We start from the raw sequence: 17678 nt of genomic DNA on the forward strand, positions 1-17678 counted from the left end.
TACAGCTCAGGTTGTAGTTGTATTTTCTAGCATATAAAATTTTCTAAAAGGTAGCAAATTATAGATTTTATGTGACTAGATGATATAGCTCAGGTTGTAACTGTATTTTCTAGCATATAAAATTTTCTAAAAGGTAACAAATGAGCAAATTATAGATTTTATGTGACTGTAGATGAACTGGTTAGTGAACTATTCACAGACATAAGGGCAATTCCGGAATTTGCTATTTCCGCTTTTAGTTTCGGAAAGTGCTTTTAACATATCGTGACACATTTCCGGTTAGTTGTGTAGATTATGTTGGATGTTCGAACGATAGAAAAGTCTCTTTTTATTTTATATCATTTAGTTAAGTATATATGACAGTGTGCCAGGTCTTCTCCTTGGCAAATTTCTGATATCTTTTTTTAAAATGTATTTTTGTGTTTCGTCTGTGTACGTTGTAACTACATGTATGTATCTCACACTGCCTTCTGTCCCACCTTTCACTCTATTTCTTCCTTTACAACACTTCTTCCTTCCTTGGCATTTTACTTCTAGGTTAGATGAGACCTATTTATTTCTAGTTCAAACGTTATAATAATGTAAAATGGAGGGGATAACGATTTTATCAGCTAACTGCCAGGGTCTTTGCGATAAACTTAAAAGAAAAGATCTCTTCTCCTATGTAACAACAAAGAACTACAGTATATGTTGATTACAAGACACTCATTTCATAGAAGAAAATCACAATATTATTACAAGTGAATGGGGTTTTGATTGTTACTTTAGCTTGTTTAAATCAAATTCTAGAGGAGTAGCCATTCTGATAAATAATGATTTTGAAATTAAAGTTAAGCGTGAAAAAAAGACCAATCAGGTATTTTTTAGCCTTTGATATAGAGTTAGAGGGCTCAAGAATTACTTTACTTACATTGTACGGACCAAATACAGATACGCCAAATTTTTACAACATCCTATCTGACACCATTGATGATTTTGGTAATGATAAGTATATAGTATGTGGAGATTTTAACTTGGTATTAAATCCTGATATTGATTATGATGATAGCTATAGAAATATAAATAATCAAAAGGCCAGGAAAATTATCTTGAAATTATTGAAAATTACACTTTAGTTGATATTTACAGAGAGTTAAATCCAGACAGAAAAAAGTACACATATTACCGGTACGGCTGTTCATATTTTCATTGCATGCAGACAGTTAATAAAATCATCCTAAACAAATATTCAGGGTATAACAAATCTTGACTCAGAAATACATAATTTACATTACTTTAGAAATAAAATAGATTTATTGCAACATTCTTAGGATTCAGAAATAAATTAGATCGATAGCAAAGTAGCATTTATATAATTGGAACGATAAGTAAAGGGGAATAACTCTGATGAGCTTATAGCAGATCAACACACATCTAATGTAGTACATAACACACATGGAGGAAGAAAACCCCAATTAAATAGGTTCGATTAGATTTTGTTCTCATTTCTGAAAATTTAGTGTTTAGTATTTGTAAGTCAGCTATTGAGTCAGGATATAGGTCTGACCACTCTTGTCCTATAATAGTCTTAATATTTAATGAATTCAGAAGAGGAAAAGGCTGATGGAAATGTAATTCATCACTTTTATTAGCTGCAATATTGTATCTCAAAAGACTTTTAGACAGAAAATGGTGTCGTCTTTAGAGCTACAATTGGTGCCTATTACTGCTAAAGGAGCAAAGTAATGATTATGCAAACCACTATAAAACGTTTGTTTGCATTTTATCGTACGTGTTTGATATGACTAACCTACTAGTCAATTAAACTGTCCGACATAAAATATAAAATTCTCATCGAAGCATTATATTTTTTTCCATTATATTTTTTCCTAATACATATGAAGGCCTTTCTGAAGGGAATTTATACGGCAAGTCCACAAATTGTGAATTTGACGCTGTATGAGCGGTACGGTAGATAAAAAGAATGGTAGTTATGTTTGTTTTAGACAAAAATAATATGTTAATGCACGTATACGCATAAAATAATTGGAAACCTACAAAAAAGTATAGGAAACTGTGCCCGAGTGATTTTCGGATGCAGTGCTCCACTACGACACATAACGTGACGCTACCCAAATTGGAACACTTTTTGAAGATAATTGTAAAAATTTTCTTACTTGAGGTTGAATCCAGATTTTTTTTCTTAATATTCCACAAATAGATGCTTTTATTATTAATTTCATGATTTGTTTACTTGTCAGCAGTGCATATATTTATAAATACAGAGCTTGGAAGCATGCTCGGTCCAGCCCTGTGTTTCAGCAGGTTTGAGTACCCAAAATGGAACACCTCCTAAATAAAGTTTGACTAATAAATGCCCAGGCATGATAAAAAATGTTTGAATTCTTTAAAAGAAAGTTCAAACATTTTTTAGAATTCTTTAAAAGAAAGTTCAAACATTTTTTAGTTTATTCAAGTCACGTGTCTTTCAAAAATATTCCATTCAGCATTTATTTTTCTTATTTTAAAATATATGGTGTTTTTAGGGTTGTCGCACGACGTCGTTTCCCGGAGTTTTTCAAAATTTCATTATTTTCATTTTTAAATACAGATAATAAGCAACTGGAAAGAAAATGACATATTAAAATTGTCACAGTTATTAGTCAGCACCTTAATTTTTGTTCACGACTGTTATTGTTAGTTTAGATTGCATACTGAAAATTCTGTATCACATATTTTTAAAAGTGTTTCATTTTGGGTAGCGTTCCAAATTGGGTAGCGTCACGTTAGGGACTAATTCGTTTATTCGTGTATTCGTTCTACACTTTTATATGATAAGGATTATATAGACACTATCAGAGAAAAAAAACTATTTTAGAGGTGAAATCACAGTACTGTTTACCAGTATAACAATATTACAAATATTCCGGATGCCGAGTTTGTAACTGATGACCAACTGTTTTAATGGAAATTAGAGGGAAAAGTATATCATATTCGTCATACAAAAAGAAAGAGAAATCTGCAAGAGATATAATACTTTTGGGATACCGAAGTTTGACAACCCTGAATCTAAAAGTCTTGAAGGTTTAATTTCTTTAGAAGAGGCAGCCAAAACATTGAAAAATATGAAAAATAATAAAAGTCCTGGCTCGGATGGATTTGCAGTTGATTTTTTTTAAATATTTCTGGAGACAGCTAGGCGTTTTTATTGTTCGTTCCATTAAATGTGGTTATAACAAAAGATTTTATCGGTTACTCAAAGAGAAGGTATTATTACATATATTCCAAAGGGAGATAAATCCAAACAGTTTATGAAAAATTGGCGTCCAATTTCACTGTTAAATATTGTTTATAAAATTGCTTATGGGTCACTATCAAATAGAAATAAAACTGTATTAAGCAAACTAATCAATGATGATCAAACAGGTTTGGACTGCGGTATATTCATGTTGTGTCTTCTTGTATATTGGAACTGTTGCTCTTTTTATAGTGCTATATCACTGAAGCATGCCGCCGAAAACACCAAGCAACACACCCCACCCGGTCACATTATACTGACAACGGACAAACCAATCGTCCCTCTCCCTGTATGCTGAGCGCTAAGCAGGAGCAGAAACTACCACTTTTATAGACTTTGGTGTGTCTCGGCCAGGAGACAGAACCCAGAGCCTTCCTCACAGGGTTGAACGCTCAACTCACGGCCAAAAGTGAGGCGGTGCCAAGGGAGGCATTAGGAAAGACAAAGTCAGTTAGGAAGAAGAGAAATAATAATATCCTAAATTTAGTCGCCTTGTACGATCATGCAATAGGGGCAGCAGGTACAATTCTAACGCCCTACCTGCAGGGCCAAAATGTATAGGTAAGGTCTTGGATTTTTTTCTTCTGATGTTAGGACCGAAATGTATAGGTAATGTCTTGGATTTTTTTTAAATTTTGGTCCTAACATCAGAAATTGCAATTAGGTACAATTCTAACGCCCTACCTGCAGGGCAGAAAATTAACAAAATCGAAAGTAATCACACATTTGATGTTGAGAGTAGAATTAGATCGATTACAAAAAATCAAAAACGTACACATTTTGTATATATCATCTACGTCCTTGAAATATGTAAACAAAATCTAACAAATCATACCCGATGTCTGTTTTGAGACGCTCAAATTTGCATCCGCCTGGTTTCAGGCGGAGCCATTCAAATGAACAGGATTGGGCAATGAATTATTCGTGATAAAACGGCAAATGTGGTCAAAGGTGCCAGGGGTTAGTAAGGAGTAGTGCGACGAACAAATAAGTGATAATGTATATGGAAAGGTGATATTGAAAACACATGGCTATGGAGAAGACATATATGCATCGCATATTTATATTATATGTAACAGGAAAAGGACGTTTTTGGCAAAGGCCTTAGGTGTAACCAGACCATAATATAAAAATACCCACTGTAAATCGGTTTGCGAATGAAAAATAACGAAAATGCTACTGTTTAGTGAAAAGACACAAAAAACTTGATTCTAAATCTTTAATCATCCCTCACAATTAAATTTTTTCTCACTCATAAAGAAATTATAGATTATAATCTTTATAAAAATCCGTGAAAAATTTGCTTTCTGAATGGTCAAGGCAATAAGACAAAATTTCTAGTTGTTTAAAGATCGCTCTCTAGAAGACATGACCTCGTCAATAAAAGATATGTCAAGTTTAATGCGTACAGTGCCAATAACTGTAAACCAAACACAACCCTTGGTTTGAACCCGTCAACTGTTCAACAATGTCCTGGAAGAAATTTGCTTATATAGTCTCAGTTTTTGACGTCTGTAAAGTTACAACACATGGAAATATTCATGTATAATGTTGGTTAAACGTCCTAGTCAAAATTAAGTCCATACAATGTCTTGCTCCGTATATGTGTTGTGTAGAGTGTAAGTATCTATATTAAGAGACTGTGGTATAAAAGTGTTTTCTCTTTATCTTCCGATATAGTTATCTCATTTAAGCATGCTGCTGAAGACAATAAATAAGTACATCCGACATGCAATCTGATTGAAATACACATCCTTTAATATTGTCACTACGTTTGATTGGTATGTTTGAAAGCAAACTTAGTTAGAATTATTAGCCTGAGATAGCATTTTAATATCATATCCACATTGGTCCCGGCCGACCCCCTGGGGGCAGAGGGGCAGGGCAAAAAAAAGGGTCAAATAGGCTAAAACTAAAATTCTGGATGTAGTAGAATCAAATAATTATAGATGGAAAGGTCTTAAGGTGTTTTATAAAAATTGTGAATTATATGACCTTGGGGTCTCACGTTACCCCCTGAGGAGGGGTCAAGTTTACTTTAGTTTATATAGGAAAAACATATTTGTGAACATTATTTGCCCAGTTTTCGTAGGAAATTAGTCAAACTTGATTAGAATTATTAGCCTAAGATATAGCATTTTAACATCCATACCGTACTCGATTTCAATTTCAAAAAATACCTCTAAGTTCATAGGTTTGATGGAAGCAAATACTCTTCCTAGTCTAAAAAGTCAAATTTATAAATCACTGACCAACTTCAAGGCCCAGTATAAAGTGTTTATATGTCTTTAATTTGTTTCATTATATATTTTAACTCAGGTGACCGTTAAGGCCCATGGGCCTCTTGTTTTGAGATTTTGTATTTTATTGAGATTGACCCCATCCGGTCACCATAATTTTTCCTTATGATATTCACATATAGACTTCCTTAAATCAATCTGACTGTTAATAGGACATTAGACCTAAAAACCCAAGCTAATTATATCTAGTACCACCTCAATGGCATCTTCACATGCCAGGGCAAGATAATCAATTAGACTCCTTACAAAGCCATGACAAAATCCGCCCCTTTTACGGTGCTTTACTACTGTTGCCATCTGGTGGCAAAAATTTTCACTACAGCCACTGTCCGATGACGTATTTTATGAACAATCAGAGCGGTCGTTTTTTTCTTGAAGGTCACTAATTTTAGCGCTACTTTGGCTTTCAGACGGCCACGCTGATTGTACGGTCGATTATCATCGCAGCCATTCAGCCCGCGGGTTTCTAGGGCACCGTAAAAGCGGGTCGAGATGCCAGGGGATCATCGTTGTATGTCGCTATCGCTTGGTAGGCGAAGGTGCCTCCATGAGATCGTGACAGTTGTTTAACAGAGATAAAAGATTAGGGTATTGTATCATCAATCAGTCTAGACCATTTGACAACGTCCGGTGTGTTCCGAGTGTTAACCATGGCCTCCCTGGTCTTCTATTCCCTAGTCGTGATTCTGGCTTTAGGCAAGTAACCATATTTGTTTTTAATATGTGTCTACCTATAATGAACAACACGTGCGTTTAAAATCTCTATCACCGAATAATATCGATATATCCGCATAAAGAGTTTCTGTTAACCAAATCATTTTTCACTATTTTCCCGGGCGAATTGAAATTACGAAAATAAATCATCACGTGAAAGATAAAACTGCAAGTACAATCACACCAAAGTCTATAAAAGTGGTAGTTTCTGCTCCTGCTTAGCGCTCAGCATACCGGGAGTGGGACGACTGGTTCGTTCGTTGTCAGCATAATGTGACCGGGTGGGGTGTGTTGCTTGGTGTCTTCGGCGGCATGCTTCAGTGATATAACACTATAAAAAGGACAACAGTTCCACTATCCAAGAAGACACTACATGAATATACCGCAGTCTCCCAAAACACGCACCTCGCCAAAACACGCACCTCGCACAAAATACACACAACACGCCGCATACATGGGAGACCGTCCTTACATGACCATAGCTGTTAATAGGACGTTAATTAATCAAACAAACAAACAAAGCACGTACAATAGAGCGCTCTACCTATAAATCATCGTGAAAAGGCTATTGCGTATAAATTTTGTTTGTTGAACGTCCTATTAACAGACTGGTTCTAGGATAGCTTCCTATGTGTGCGGTTGTTACGTGTATGAAGTTTTTATTTGTTAGTTTGATTACATTAACGTCCTATTAACAGCCCGGGTCATGTTAGAATGGCCTCTCATGTATGCGGTGTGTAGCGTGTATGAATTGTGTTTTTCGTATTTTTGGAGGCTGCAGTATATTTTTATTGTGTCTTCTCGAATAGTGGAATTCATACCCTTTTTATAGTGTTATATCACTTAAGCACCACGCCGAAGACATCAAACAACAAGTATGAGTACAGTATTTGTTTGTTTGAATAATTAACGTTATATTAACAGCTAGGGTAATGTAAGGACGGCCTTCTATGTATACGATGTGTCGCCTGTATGAAGTACGGGTGTGTTTTGGGGACTGCAGTATATTCGTGTTATGTCTTCTATTACAGTGGAACTTTTGCCCTACTTTTTATCATCGTGAAAAGGCCGTCGGGCATGGATTCGCAGAATTAATTTGGTTTACAGTGCATCTTCTTAATTTTTGACGAAACTGCATCAATTTGGTTTATTACCGACACTAACATAATATATATTCTTTAGCCCACCATCATTCAAACCGCCCTTCGTGCATGATACGACCGTTAACAATTCTTCCTTATTTCTAAGAAAGAATTTTTTGGCAAATTTGATATGTAGGTCTCATTGGGCCCTAGTAATGCATACCTATCTGTCAACAAGATGTATTTTGATTTTGATAGTTAAAATTTGTTACCGCTATTTTGCAGAAAGCACTGAAGGGATCTCTCTCATATGTAGGTTCCCCCGAAGTCCCTAATTGTGCATATTGTATTTTGGGACCGATCGGTCAACAAGATGGCCGCAAGGCAGCCATCTTGGATTTTGATACATAAAGTTTGTTACCGCTATTTCTCGGAAAGTACTGAAGGGTTTTTTTCTCATATTTTTCATATGTAGGTCTCCCTAAGTCCCTAATTGTGCATATTGCATTTTGGGACCGATCGGTTTCAAATATGGCCGACCTGCCGAAATCTTGGAAAACTTTGTCATATGTCTGACATTGTCATTCTTTGGTGGGCGACAAGACCCCTCTGGTATCTCTTGTTTAGATGTAATAAATAATCAATATTTAAATTGTAATACGATGTACAATGTAAATGACGTTGACAAGGCTGTTGAAACCGTTAAGTAAAACCTCTTTTAATTTTGAATATTTCAATTCAAGGAAAAGAACCTACACTTAATTACATCAACCATTTCTATTTTAGTGTGTGTTAAGGCTGCGCCGCCCACGCCCCTGGAAATGACATTGAAGTCAATGTACAGGTAACTTCAAAAGTTCGTGGTTTAAGTATAGATAAGCGTATACAGTTTTAAACCCTTATAAAACGCCCCTGGAAATGACATTGAAATCAATCTACAGGTAACCCAAAAGTTCGTGGTTTAAGTAAAGATAAGGGTATGCAGTTTTTTACCCTTAGAAAAAGATAAGAAATAAAAAGCCAATTTAACAACGGTGTTGGTGCTTTGTCGCTTTTTCTAGCATTTGTTAAAACATTTGTATTAAATAAAATGTAAATCTATTATATTCATAATCATATTTGTAATAAATTCGCTTGTAAGCGATCCTTATGAAGGACAAAGAGAATGTGCATCATTGTTTTGAGCTTGTGATCTGAATTGCACGCATTAGCAATGGTGAGAACTATGTGAAGTTCATTGACGTTGGTAAAGTTTGCCTGAATCGTGTTCGTCATCTATTTTATAACTTACCATGAAAAATTAACTAACGATCAGAACCAAAAACATTTGATCTTTCAAACAACTTAAATGTAAGGAAAGTAGTATTTTCACACTAAGAGAAATGTTATTTTTGTTTACTTTGTTATTTTTATTAATTGAAAATATTTCTATGGAGAGATAATGAAATCTTTTTACAGGAAAAATGATTTCGAATTCATTCAAAAACTCATTCCACACAATGCCAGTGCACATCATCACACACGTGCGTCCTTCAAGCACAAATATGTCGGGATGGGAGGGACAATACGACAAACCAAGGGATCAGGGGCGTGGCTAGACATTGAGGCGACGTATTCAGTCAGCGAAGCCGCACATCAAAGGGTAATCAGTTAGGGGTAAAAAAATTGACAAATGCGTTTGGTATTTTTCTGCACGCCCGTGCTTTTTGTTTGCTTGTTTAATTGATAAATCAACGTCCTATCTACAGTCGAGGTCATATAAGGACGGCCTCCCATGTATGCGGTGTGTAGTGAGTATGTATATGTGGTGGTGTGGTGTATGTTTTGGAAGACTGCGGTAAGATATAAATGGTCCCAATATGATTAAAATACAGTTCCTTATCATCACTACGTTTGATAAGAGGATCTACCATTAGGAATACGTTCTAGTGACCTATCGAAATGAATGAATCAAATTACAACGGCCAGAATCTTGTCTTGGGGAAAGTTTGGAAAAGCTGTCAAAATTATTTTCATGTACATTGTCATATCGCATGGCATTTTTTTAAAATGATGTAGTAAGGTGTAGAAAATGCATTGGATCCGATGTACAGGTGGAATAAAGGTCATCCGAATATGATCTCTTAAGGGATGCTGTCAGATCACCTTTTGAATGGAGTGGAAAAAAGGAAATGTATTTCAATCACATTGAATATGATGTAAATCTTTGTGACAGAAATACACAGATCAATTGAGAATCTGAAAACATCCCATGAGGGGTCATATCCTGATGATCTTTATACCACCTGTACCTCAGATCAAAACAAGACCTTGGCTGTTAACAAAATAAGGGTGGGTATTCCGGTTCCATATCCGTATCCGTTCCAGGTTCCGTATCCACTGGATCCGTTTTCACTTGAACTGTTGTCCCAACAAAAGTGCCAGCATCAGTTACCAAGCTGTTATACACATCCAAGCGATTTTGTTCAGTCAGAAATGGCAGCATTTTAAAATGCGGATCAAGAGTTGTTATCTTGTTCAGGAATGGTTTGATGTGACCACTATATCTGGTTTCAAAGTCATCTGCGATGTGTTTTTGTCCATCTGCGCAATCCCTAGAATCATTTTCATGTGGATGTAATAAATGACCCAACAAGTGACAGTGAAGAGGCTGTATTACTGAAGCTGTTGGGATTTTCTCACTGCACAACATTGTAGTGAACGTTTTCAAAGGTAGTAGGCTCTGCACAACATTCTCAGCAAGCTTAATGTCTACATCAGACAGGAATAAGTTCTTATCTCTACCTTTGAGATCTTTACTAATTAAAGCGCTTACTACAGCTGCGTATATGTACCTGTCTAGCATGTCATATGCACTGTTCCATGTAGCACAAACATCAATAATAAGTTTACACTGCATCTCAAGAAGAGTTGCCTTGGTTTTGAGCAATAATGCAGCAACTGTGTTTATGTGAAAAAAGAAACTATCATTCCTACACGAGCAATAAGATTGCTGACTGTCTTGACTTGAAGACACTTTCTGAGCTGCTAGATTGAAAGTATGTGCATAGCAACCTAGATGCATATCACAATTCAAATACCTCCTGCTGTAATCATATTAGATACATGATTTGATACCAAAAACAATGGAGTTTCAGATATGTTCCACACTAATTGTATTCCTCAGAGTGTCAGCTATGTTTTTGCCTGCAAAATAAATAAAGAGCGTTATTTAATTCTACTTTACGTTTTCAACTATAATGGCATACATTATTATTGTTTAACTTGTTTTGTATATGTGTTGTATTTATTCCTTGTCAGCCATCCCAGTATCAAATTAATGGAATAAACAATATTCAATAATAATAAACACATTGAAAGGATCTGGAGCCGGAGTGTTTTTTCGTAGTCGCTACTCGTATAGAATTGAAGGGTATATTTTGTTCTTTAAACAGTATCATACATCTGGTATTTTCTTTCAGTGAAATAAATACTCGCTATTTTTAACACTACGATTGAAGTCCGTCAAGATCCGATAGTCTCCGATTTCATACTATGCTACACCGAAAGTACACCACACCTAATACAAAGAGGCCCAGAGGGCCTGTATCGCTCACCTGTTGTTTTTTTGGGGGGAAATCTGTAATTTAGTAATTAGTGATTCAAAAATCACAAAGACAAATTGCCCCCACAATTTGTTTAATTTTGAATCCTAACCATATCATGATGCTATAGATACCATATGAATATGCTATCCAATACATAGTTTCAGAGAGGAAGTCATTTATAAGAAAATAGTAGCCTAAGTAACCTTTTTGGCCCCACGCCTATTAGCCCCATATCATATTGGTAAAAACCACAATATTTACTTCGAAATATTACTTTTGGTATAATATATAGCATTAATGTGATGATCTAAAACGGGCGACAATCTTATTCGTGCCTTGATGATCCTTTAAATATTGACTGTTTAGAGGTGTGTAATGCAATGTTAAACCCCATATGACACACTGACACAATCAACATAATGAACTATTTTATGACCATTGGTTAGCCCTGTCAAGGAGATAGCGATAACTGGTAAAATGAATACAAACCGTTTGTCTATTCCTGATTGCTTGTCTCGATATTATCGATTTTTTTTTCAGTATTTCTTGATTACTCAAAATTAAAAAATAATAAGCCTTCTCTGGTAACCTTGAATGATCGGCATATTGACGCTGCTATTATCATTTTTCCGCTTTTAGGAACACACGACAAGTATGTATAATTCATTATTTTTACGTCTATGCTGCAGGCATAAGTTCATTCTTTATAACTCCCATGAAAATAAAAAAAAATATTGTGATTGAGTGGGATGTTTTTATTGTTCTGCTCGCAGTGTCCTCGCAGTCACAGTATTCTAAAAACAAATTCATAGACTGACATTATCTACCTAGATCTGCCCTTCAGGTAGGGCGATAGAATTTAACCTACTGCCCCTATTGCATGATCGTAAAAGGCGACTAAATTTAGGATCTGGTCTTTTCTCTTCTTCCTAACTGACTTTATTTTTCTTGTTTCCCTTGGCACCGCCTCACTTTTGGCCGTGAGATTAGCGTTCGCCCCAGGTTCTGGGTTCTGTCCCCTGTCCGAGACACCCAAAGTCTATAAAAATGGTAGTCTCTAAAGTCTCTGCTCCTGCTTAGCGCTCAGCATACAGGGATGTGTTGCTTGGTGTCTTCGGCGGCATGCTTCAGTGATATCACTATAAAACGGACAACAGTTCCACTATACAATAACACACAACACGAACATACCGCAGTCTCTCAAAACACGCACGTCGCACTTTACACACGCTACACACTGCATACATGGGAGGCCGTCCTTACATGACCCTGGCTGTAAATAGGACGTTAATACAATCAAAACAACACAAAACAAAAATCTACATAGCTTTTGTGTTACAATCAAAACAACACAAAACAAAAATCTACATAGCTTTTGTGTTACATGTTCATATCAAATGCAATTTAAACGTCATTTTTTGACAATACGAAATAGGCATGACACAACTAAAACAGCTAATGAATACCTTGTAATTCCATTTTAAGGTGTAGTCGACCGGTAGGGTTTTGCCAGTATTAACCACTTTTTAGTACATTTGGTGTGTCTAGAGTAGATGAAATCTTCCGAGAGAGCATACCCCCTTCATCAAAGTTAGGGAAGTATGCTAGAATCGGGTTGTCCGTCCGTCTGTTTGTAGACACAACTTTGTCCGGCAAATTCCTTCTAAACTCTGTCAGATTTTGAGAAAACTTGCTACAGAGAACCCCAATATAAAGGGGAGTTATGTTAACTTGATGGGGTTCTGCAATGTCCCTTTCTAATGGGGGGTATTGCTAGATTTGTACAGCGGGAGTATTAGTCGTCCACTCTGACGACAGTCCTAGATTTGCACGTTTTGGCAATTTTATCTATATAATTAATATTATCTGAAAAAGTATACTCTATTAAATCATACACCTCATGCGTTATGATTATGTTCCAGGCAGCTACTATCGCCAGTCGAATGACAATGTACATGTCCTCCTCAATCTTCTCTACTCTGGCCCAGCACGCTAAAGTTGGCGTGTTCACCCGATCTGACACTCTGACAGTATTCCCCGAGTATGCAAACCTTCGGGACACAACAGCTTGTAGAGGTTTGTGGAATTTACATGTTTCTGTACAATTCAATAAGAATATTTCATTCTTTTAATATATAAAATATTTTATCATCGACATTGTATCCTACTGAATCTTTGATTTTAATTCTGTGATAAAGCAAATAACGAAATATATTTGTGTCGTACGTCCAACGTCGAAATTTCAAATGTGTGTATTTCAAGACCATAATAAACACCCATGTGAACCTATATAATTGTTTGAAGGGTGCGTCGTTCCGATCATTGTTTAATGCAATGCAAACTTTTTTTTCCAAACAGCGTTAGTTAAGAAATATAATGAATCAATATATAACTTTTCAATCTGATGTCATCGGGACAAGCATATGTGGTCGGTATTATAACTAAGACGAGAAATATTACACACTAAGCCGGAATAGACAGCGATTGGAATTGGACAAGGACTGGTTGTGACAAGTTGCATTATTTTAGTAGGTTTTTATCACTGACAAACTATCAGTACTGGTATTTTGGAATACTAGAAGGATGGCAAAATGTGTAGAATGAAATAAATCATCACACATATTGATTTTTGTGTGCTTTTCGTATGAATTATAATAATTATTTTGGATTGCAATTTAGGTAATAATGGATTTATTCATTTAATAGGATCCTGTTCAGGCAGCTGTTCACAAACGTGCACATTCGATGGCCGGAAGTATTCCTCCCTGGCCGGAACTGGTGGTAGGGTGGGCTGTGTAGTGGACGATAATATTCTGTGTGATTCTAACGACCCCTACCGGCATCAGGCCAATATGCTGGTCCATGAATTTGCGCATACAGTGAAACTTCACGGTATTCCATCTTCAATAAAGTCGCAGGTAGGGTAACATGTTATACCCGAAACAGTATTTCTTTATTCAGCAAAATGAACGCAAAACTACTTTCATAAACCACAGTAGTTTGTATAAGCAGAACAACTAAAATGAAAATATAAGAAAGGTTTACTGTGATTTCATGAAATAATCAATCTGTTCAGGGTTTTTGTTTGTTTGTTTGATTCATTAACGTCCTATTAACAGCTATGGTCATGTAAGGACGGCCTCCCGTGCATTTGGTGTGTTTCCGTGTATGTGGTGCAAGGTGGTCTTTTGGGAGACTGCGGTATATTAATGTTGTGTCTTCTTTTAAAGTGGAACTGTTGCCCTTTTTATAGTGCTATATCACTGAAGCATGCCTCCGAAGACACACCCCACCCGGTCACATTATACTGACAACGGGCGAACCAGTCGTCCCACTCCCTGTATGCTGACAGAGTATTGAGTAAAACACGTTTATAAGCTTACAATGAGTTCATGGTTATGAAGTACTAATTTCCAATCTGATCACAAAAAAATCCTTATAACCACTCCGTTCAATAGAGGATCTGACAACACATCATTAAGGGTCATGTACAAATGATCTTTATACTACATGTAATTCAGATCGAATGCATTTTCTGCAGGTTGCTATATCAATTGATAACGCCATTTCGCTCCAACATACGTATACGATTGGCTTTATTGTGCTCTTTGGGCGAGATGACTACGTACACGGAAATTATTCTGACGTATTTTCAAACTATTTCGTCCGCTGAAATTCACTGTCAAAATTTTGCCAGCAGCAATTTGATTGGCCATTTCAAAAGGTCACCTGGACATGACCCCTAATGGGCTGTTGTCAGTTCCTCTTATCCAACGTCATAGTGATAATAAGGATCTGTATTTTGATCAGATTGTACTAATTCCATTCCGTGCCAAACACTAGAAGACCATAAAGGTTTAAAGTTTCTATAATCGGTGTATATAAGGAAATGTGCTCATAGCGTAGTAATTTTGTTGGTCCATTGAGATTCATTATAACCGTGCTTTACAGAATTTTAGATCATGTTTTTAATTACAATACAACATGGTATGACATTTGGTAGTCATGTTAGCGTGGGAATGGTCTTACCACAAAACTCTTGGTCTCTTTCTAGATAACAGCAGCATATAACCACGCGAGATCTAACCGAATCTGGGATCTGAATGCGTATTCTATGTCGACTGAAGAGGAATACTGGGCGGAGGCCTCTCAGGTTTACTTTAATGTGGAAAAGCTCACCTATACAACAGGAGGAATGAACAGGTGAGTCACAGCAGCCTCACAAAACAATCGTATATTCACAAATCGTAACACTTTGCACACATGGCAGGGCGTCAATATATAATTCTGTCGATAGAACGCTAAAATTAATAACGAAACCACGCGCTCTATTCGATATCGAGAGCTGCATTCTTTGCATTTTGTTCATACACATAGTGTCGCTATATACCTTATCAACAACTAGGTAATTCATCACCCACTGTTTATAACACTGCATGCATTTACCGCTTTTTAAATCCACGAGCTGATTTTTCACGGTTTTCCTCACAGGAAATAATGCGGTACACCTCAACTCGTATACTAACTGTTATTGTTAGCCCAGTTTTGTACACTTAATCACTTGAGAAATGACTCAATCTTAAATATAATTCATAGCTGAATAGCTAATTGGTATTGTGTACCTACTGTCCCTAACTGTTGTCATGCACTAGTAAATCGAAACAACCTACTAATTAACGCCGTAATTGCTACATTGATTAGCTACATTTTCCACTCTATCGTCAAGAACTACATGGTTTTGTCAAAGTAGCGTTACATTTGATGATTTAAATTGTTGCCCGGTGATTTACGTGAAGTCATTATGTTCTATATGATTTCATTTTGCTCAATAAAGTTCTATAACATCAGTCACCTTTGACATATTTCGGAAGTCGCGGGTTTTATTTGGAACGCAAAAATAAAACTGCAACACGTAGCTGCTATAAAGTACAATGTCTCTTGTTTGTTTGTTTGTTTGTTTGATTTATTAACGTCCTATTAACAGCTATGGTCATTTAAGGACGGCCTCCCATGTATGCGGTGTGTTGCGTGTATGTTGTGCGAGGTGCGTGTTTTGGGAGACTGCGGTATGTTAGTGTTGTGTCTTCTTGTATAGTGGAACTGTTGCCCTTTTTATAGTGCTATATCACTGAAGCATGCCGCCGAAGACACCAAGCAACACACCCCACCCGGTCACATTATACTGACAACGGGCGAACCAGTCGTCCCACTCCCTGTATGCTGAACGCTAAGCAGGAGCAGAAACTACCACTTTTATAGACTTTGGTGTGTCTCGGCCAGGGGACAGAACCCAGAGTCTTCCTCACAGGGGCAAACGCTCAACTCAAGGCCAAAAGTGAGGCGGTTTAGTTGTTAGTGAACATTTTACAAAATGTCTCTTGTAAAATGTTCACTAACAACTAACATTGTCAAAACCCCACACATGATGATAGTTGATCTCATTTGGATTGAAAAAATACATACCGTTTTAAACGAAACTGATGTATGTTTAAGATATGCTTTTTTAATCAAAATGTATGATGCGTTGGAGTTTCTTTATTTTAAATATGAAATTTGAACTAAACAAGTCTAGTCAGTGCTTTATACTTTATATAAACTAATGATATCAATAGAACTGGTCTATTTATAGGTGTGGCCACAGTGGATTTTGTACCAATGAGCAGGATTCTCGTTACTACCTGTACACAAAGGACGTCCAGCTTTATAACGCCTTAACTACCGTGTATACCAACAATCGTCCGGCGCTGCACAGCAACCTCGCTACCTGTATGTGAATTACGCCTGACAAAGAACGAAATATATATGTGAATTAAAAAATATACAATTGAAGAAGATCTATCATTGTATATAAAAAATATGCACTTAACTAGACAATTTAGAATTAGTTTCTTTTCTTGTCATTTCAATAAAAATGAACTTAGAACCAAAATTGATCTTTAAAGGCTCGTGTATGTGTTCTTATAAAATTGTATATAACTGTATGAACAAATTAGTAAGGAGAACTGCAAAAATGCCTCGCGTTTGGCAATGGGATTAATTCATGTACCACATGATACCCGATAACGTTTTTGCAGGACTAGTACCTCCAGTGATGGAAATTAACTCTTTGTAATTTTCCCGCTGAAATGACGTCATTCCATTGCCAATGGAAACAATAGTCCCGCACAAATAATCGGGTATCACGTGGTACGTCAATTAGTCCCTTTATGTAATTTTAGAGCAACATCACTATTACGTCATACCTACGTCACGGAAGGATTGTGTAGATAACAACGCGATAAAGGGACGATACTCGTCTGATGCGATAATTATATAGATTATTAGGTCAATAGAAACCCAGAAATGTTGGTAGACAGAACACTTAGAGACTGTAAGGCTGATAAGTGTTCTGTCTTTCAACATATACGGAATTTACTTATATTAAAGTGCTTTGATATATATTTTTTGAATTTATCATCACTTGGGATTTTTTTTAAATCAATGCGGTAAATTAATACGGCCTTTGAAATTGACAATGTACATGTCACATATACAGCAACAGCGACATGTAATGTGTGTGACAATTGATTACAATACTGATCCTTATTATCAATACGTTGATAAGAGGATCTTACAACATCCCATTAGCGTTCACGTTCTGGTGACCTTTGGAAATGGCCAATCAATTTGCTGCTGCAAGAATCTTGACTGGGGACGAAATAATTTGAAAAAGCAATCT

The 17678-nt window shown here is 36.4% G+C and overlaps 1 protein-coding gene across 1 annotated transcript; it reads left to right on the plus strand.

The window, feature by feature from the left end:
- Nucleotides 1–6164: 6164 nt before the first annotated feature.
- LOC138309710 (uncharacterized) lies at nucleotides 6165–16792 on the plus strand. The gene is made up of 7 exons (XM_069250926.1): nucleotides 6165–6273; nucleotides 8160–8217; nucleotides 8832–9015; nucleotides 12883–13036; nucleotides 13667–13878; nucleotides 15015–15163; nucleotides 16590–16792. The coding sequence occupies exons 1-7, from the start codon at nucleotides 6228–6230 to the stop codon at nucleotides 16732–16734; spliced, it is 948 nt and encodes a 315-aa protein (XP_069107027.1). The 5' UTR covers nucleotides 6165–6227; the 3' UTR covers nucleotides 16735–16792.
- Nucleotides 16793–17678: the final 886 nt, after the last annotated feature.

This window comes from Argopecten irradians, chromosome 15 (genome assembly GCF_041381155.1).
Source record: "Argopecten irradians isolate NY chromosome 15, Ai_NY, whole genome shotgun sequence".
NCBI classification, from domain to species: Eukaryota; Metazoa; Mollusca; class Bivalvia; order Pectinida; family Pectinidae; genus Argopecten; species Argopecten irradians.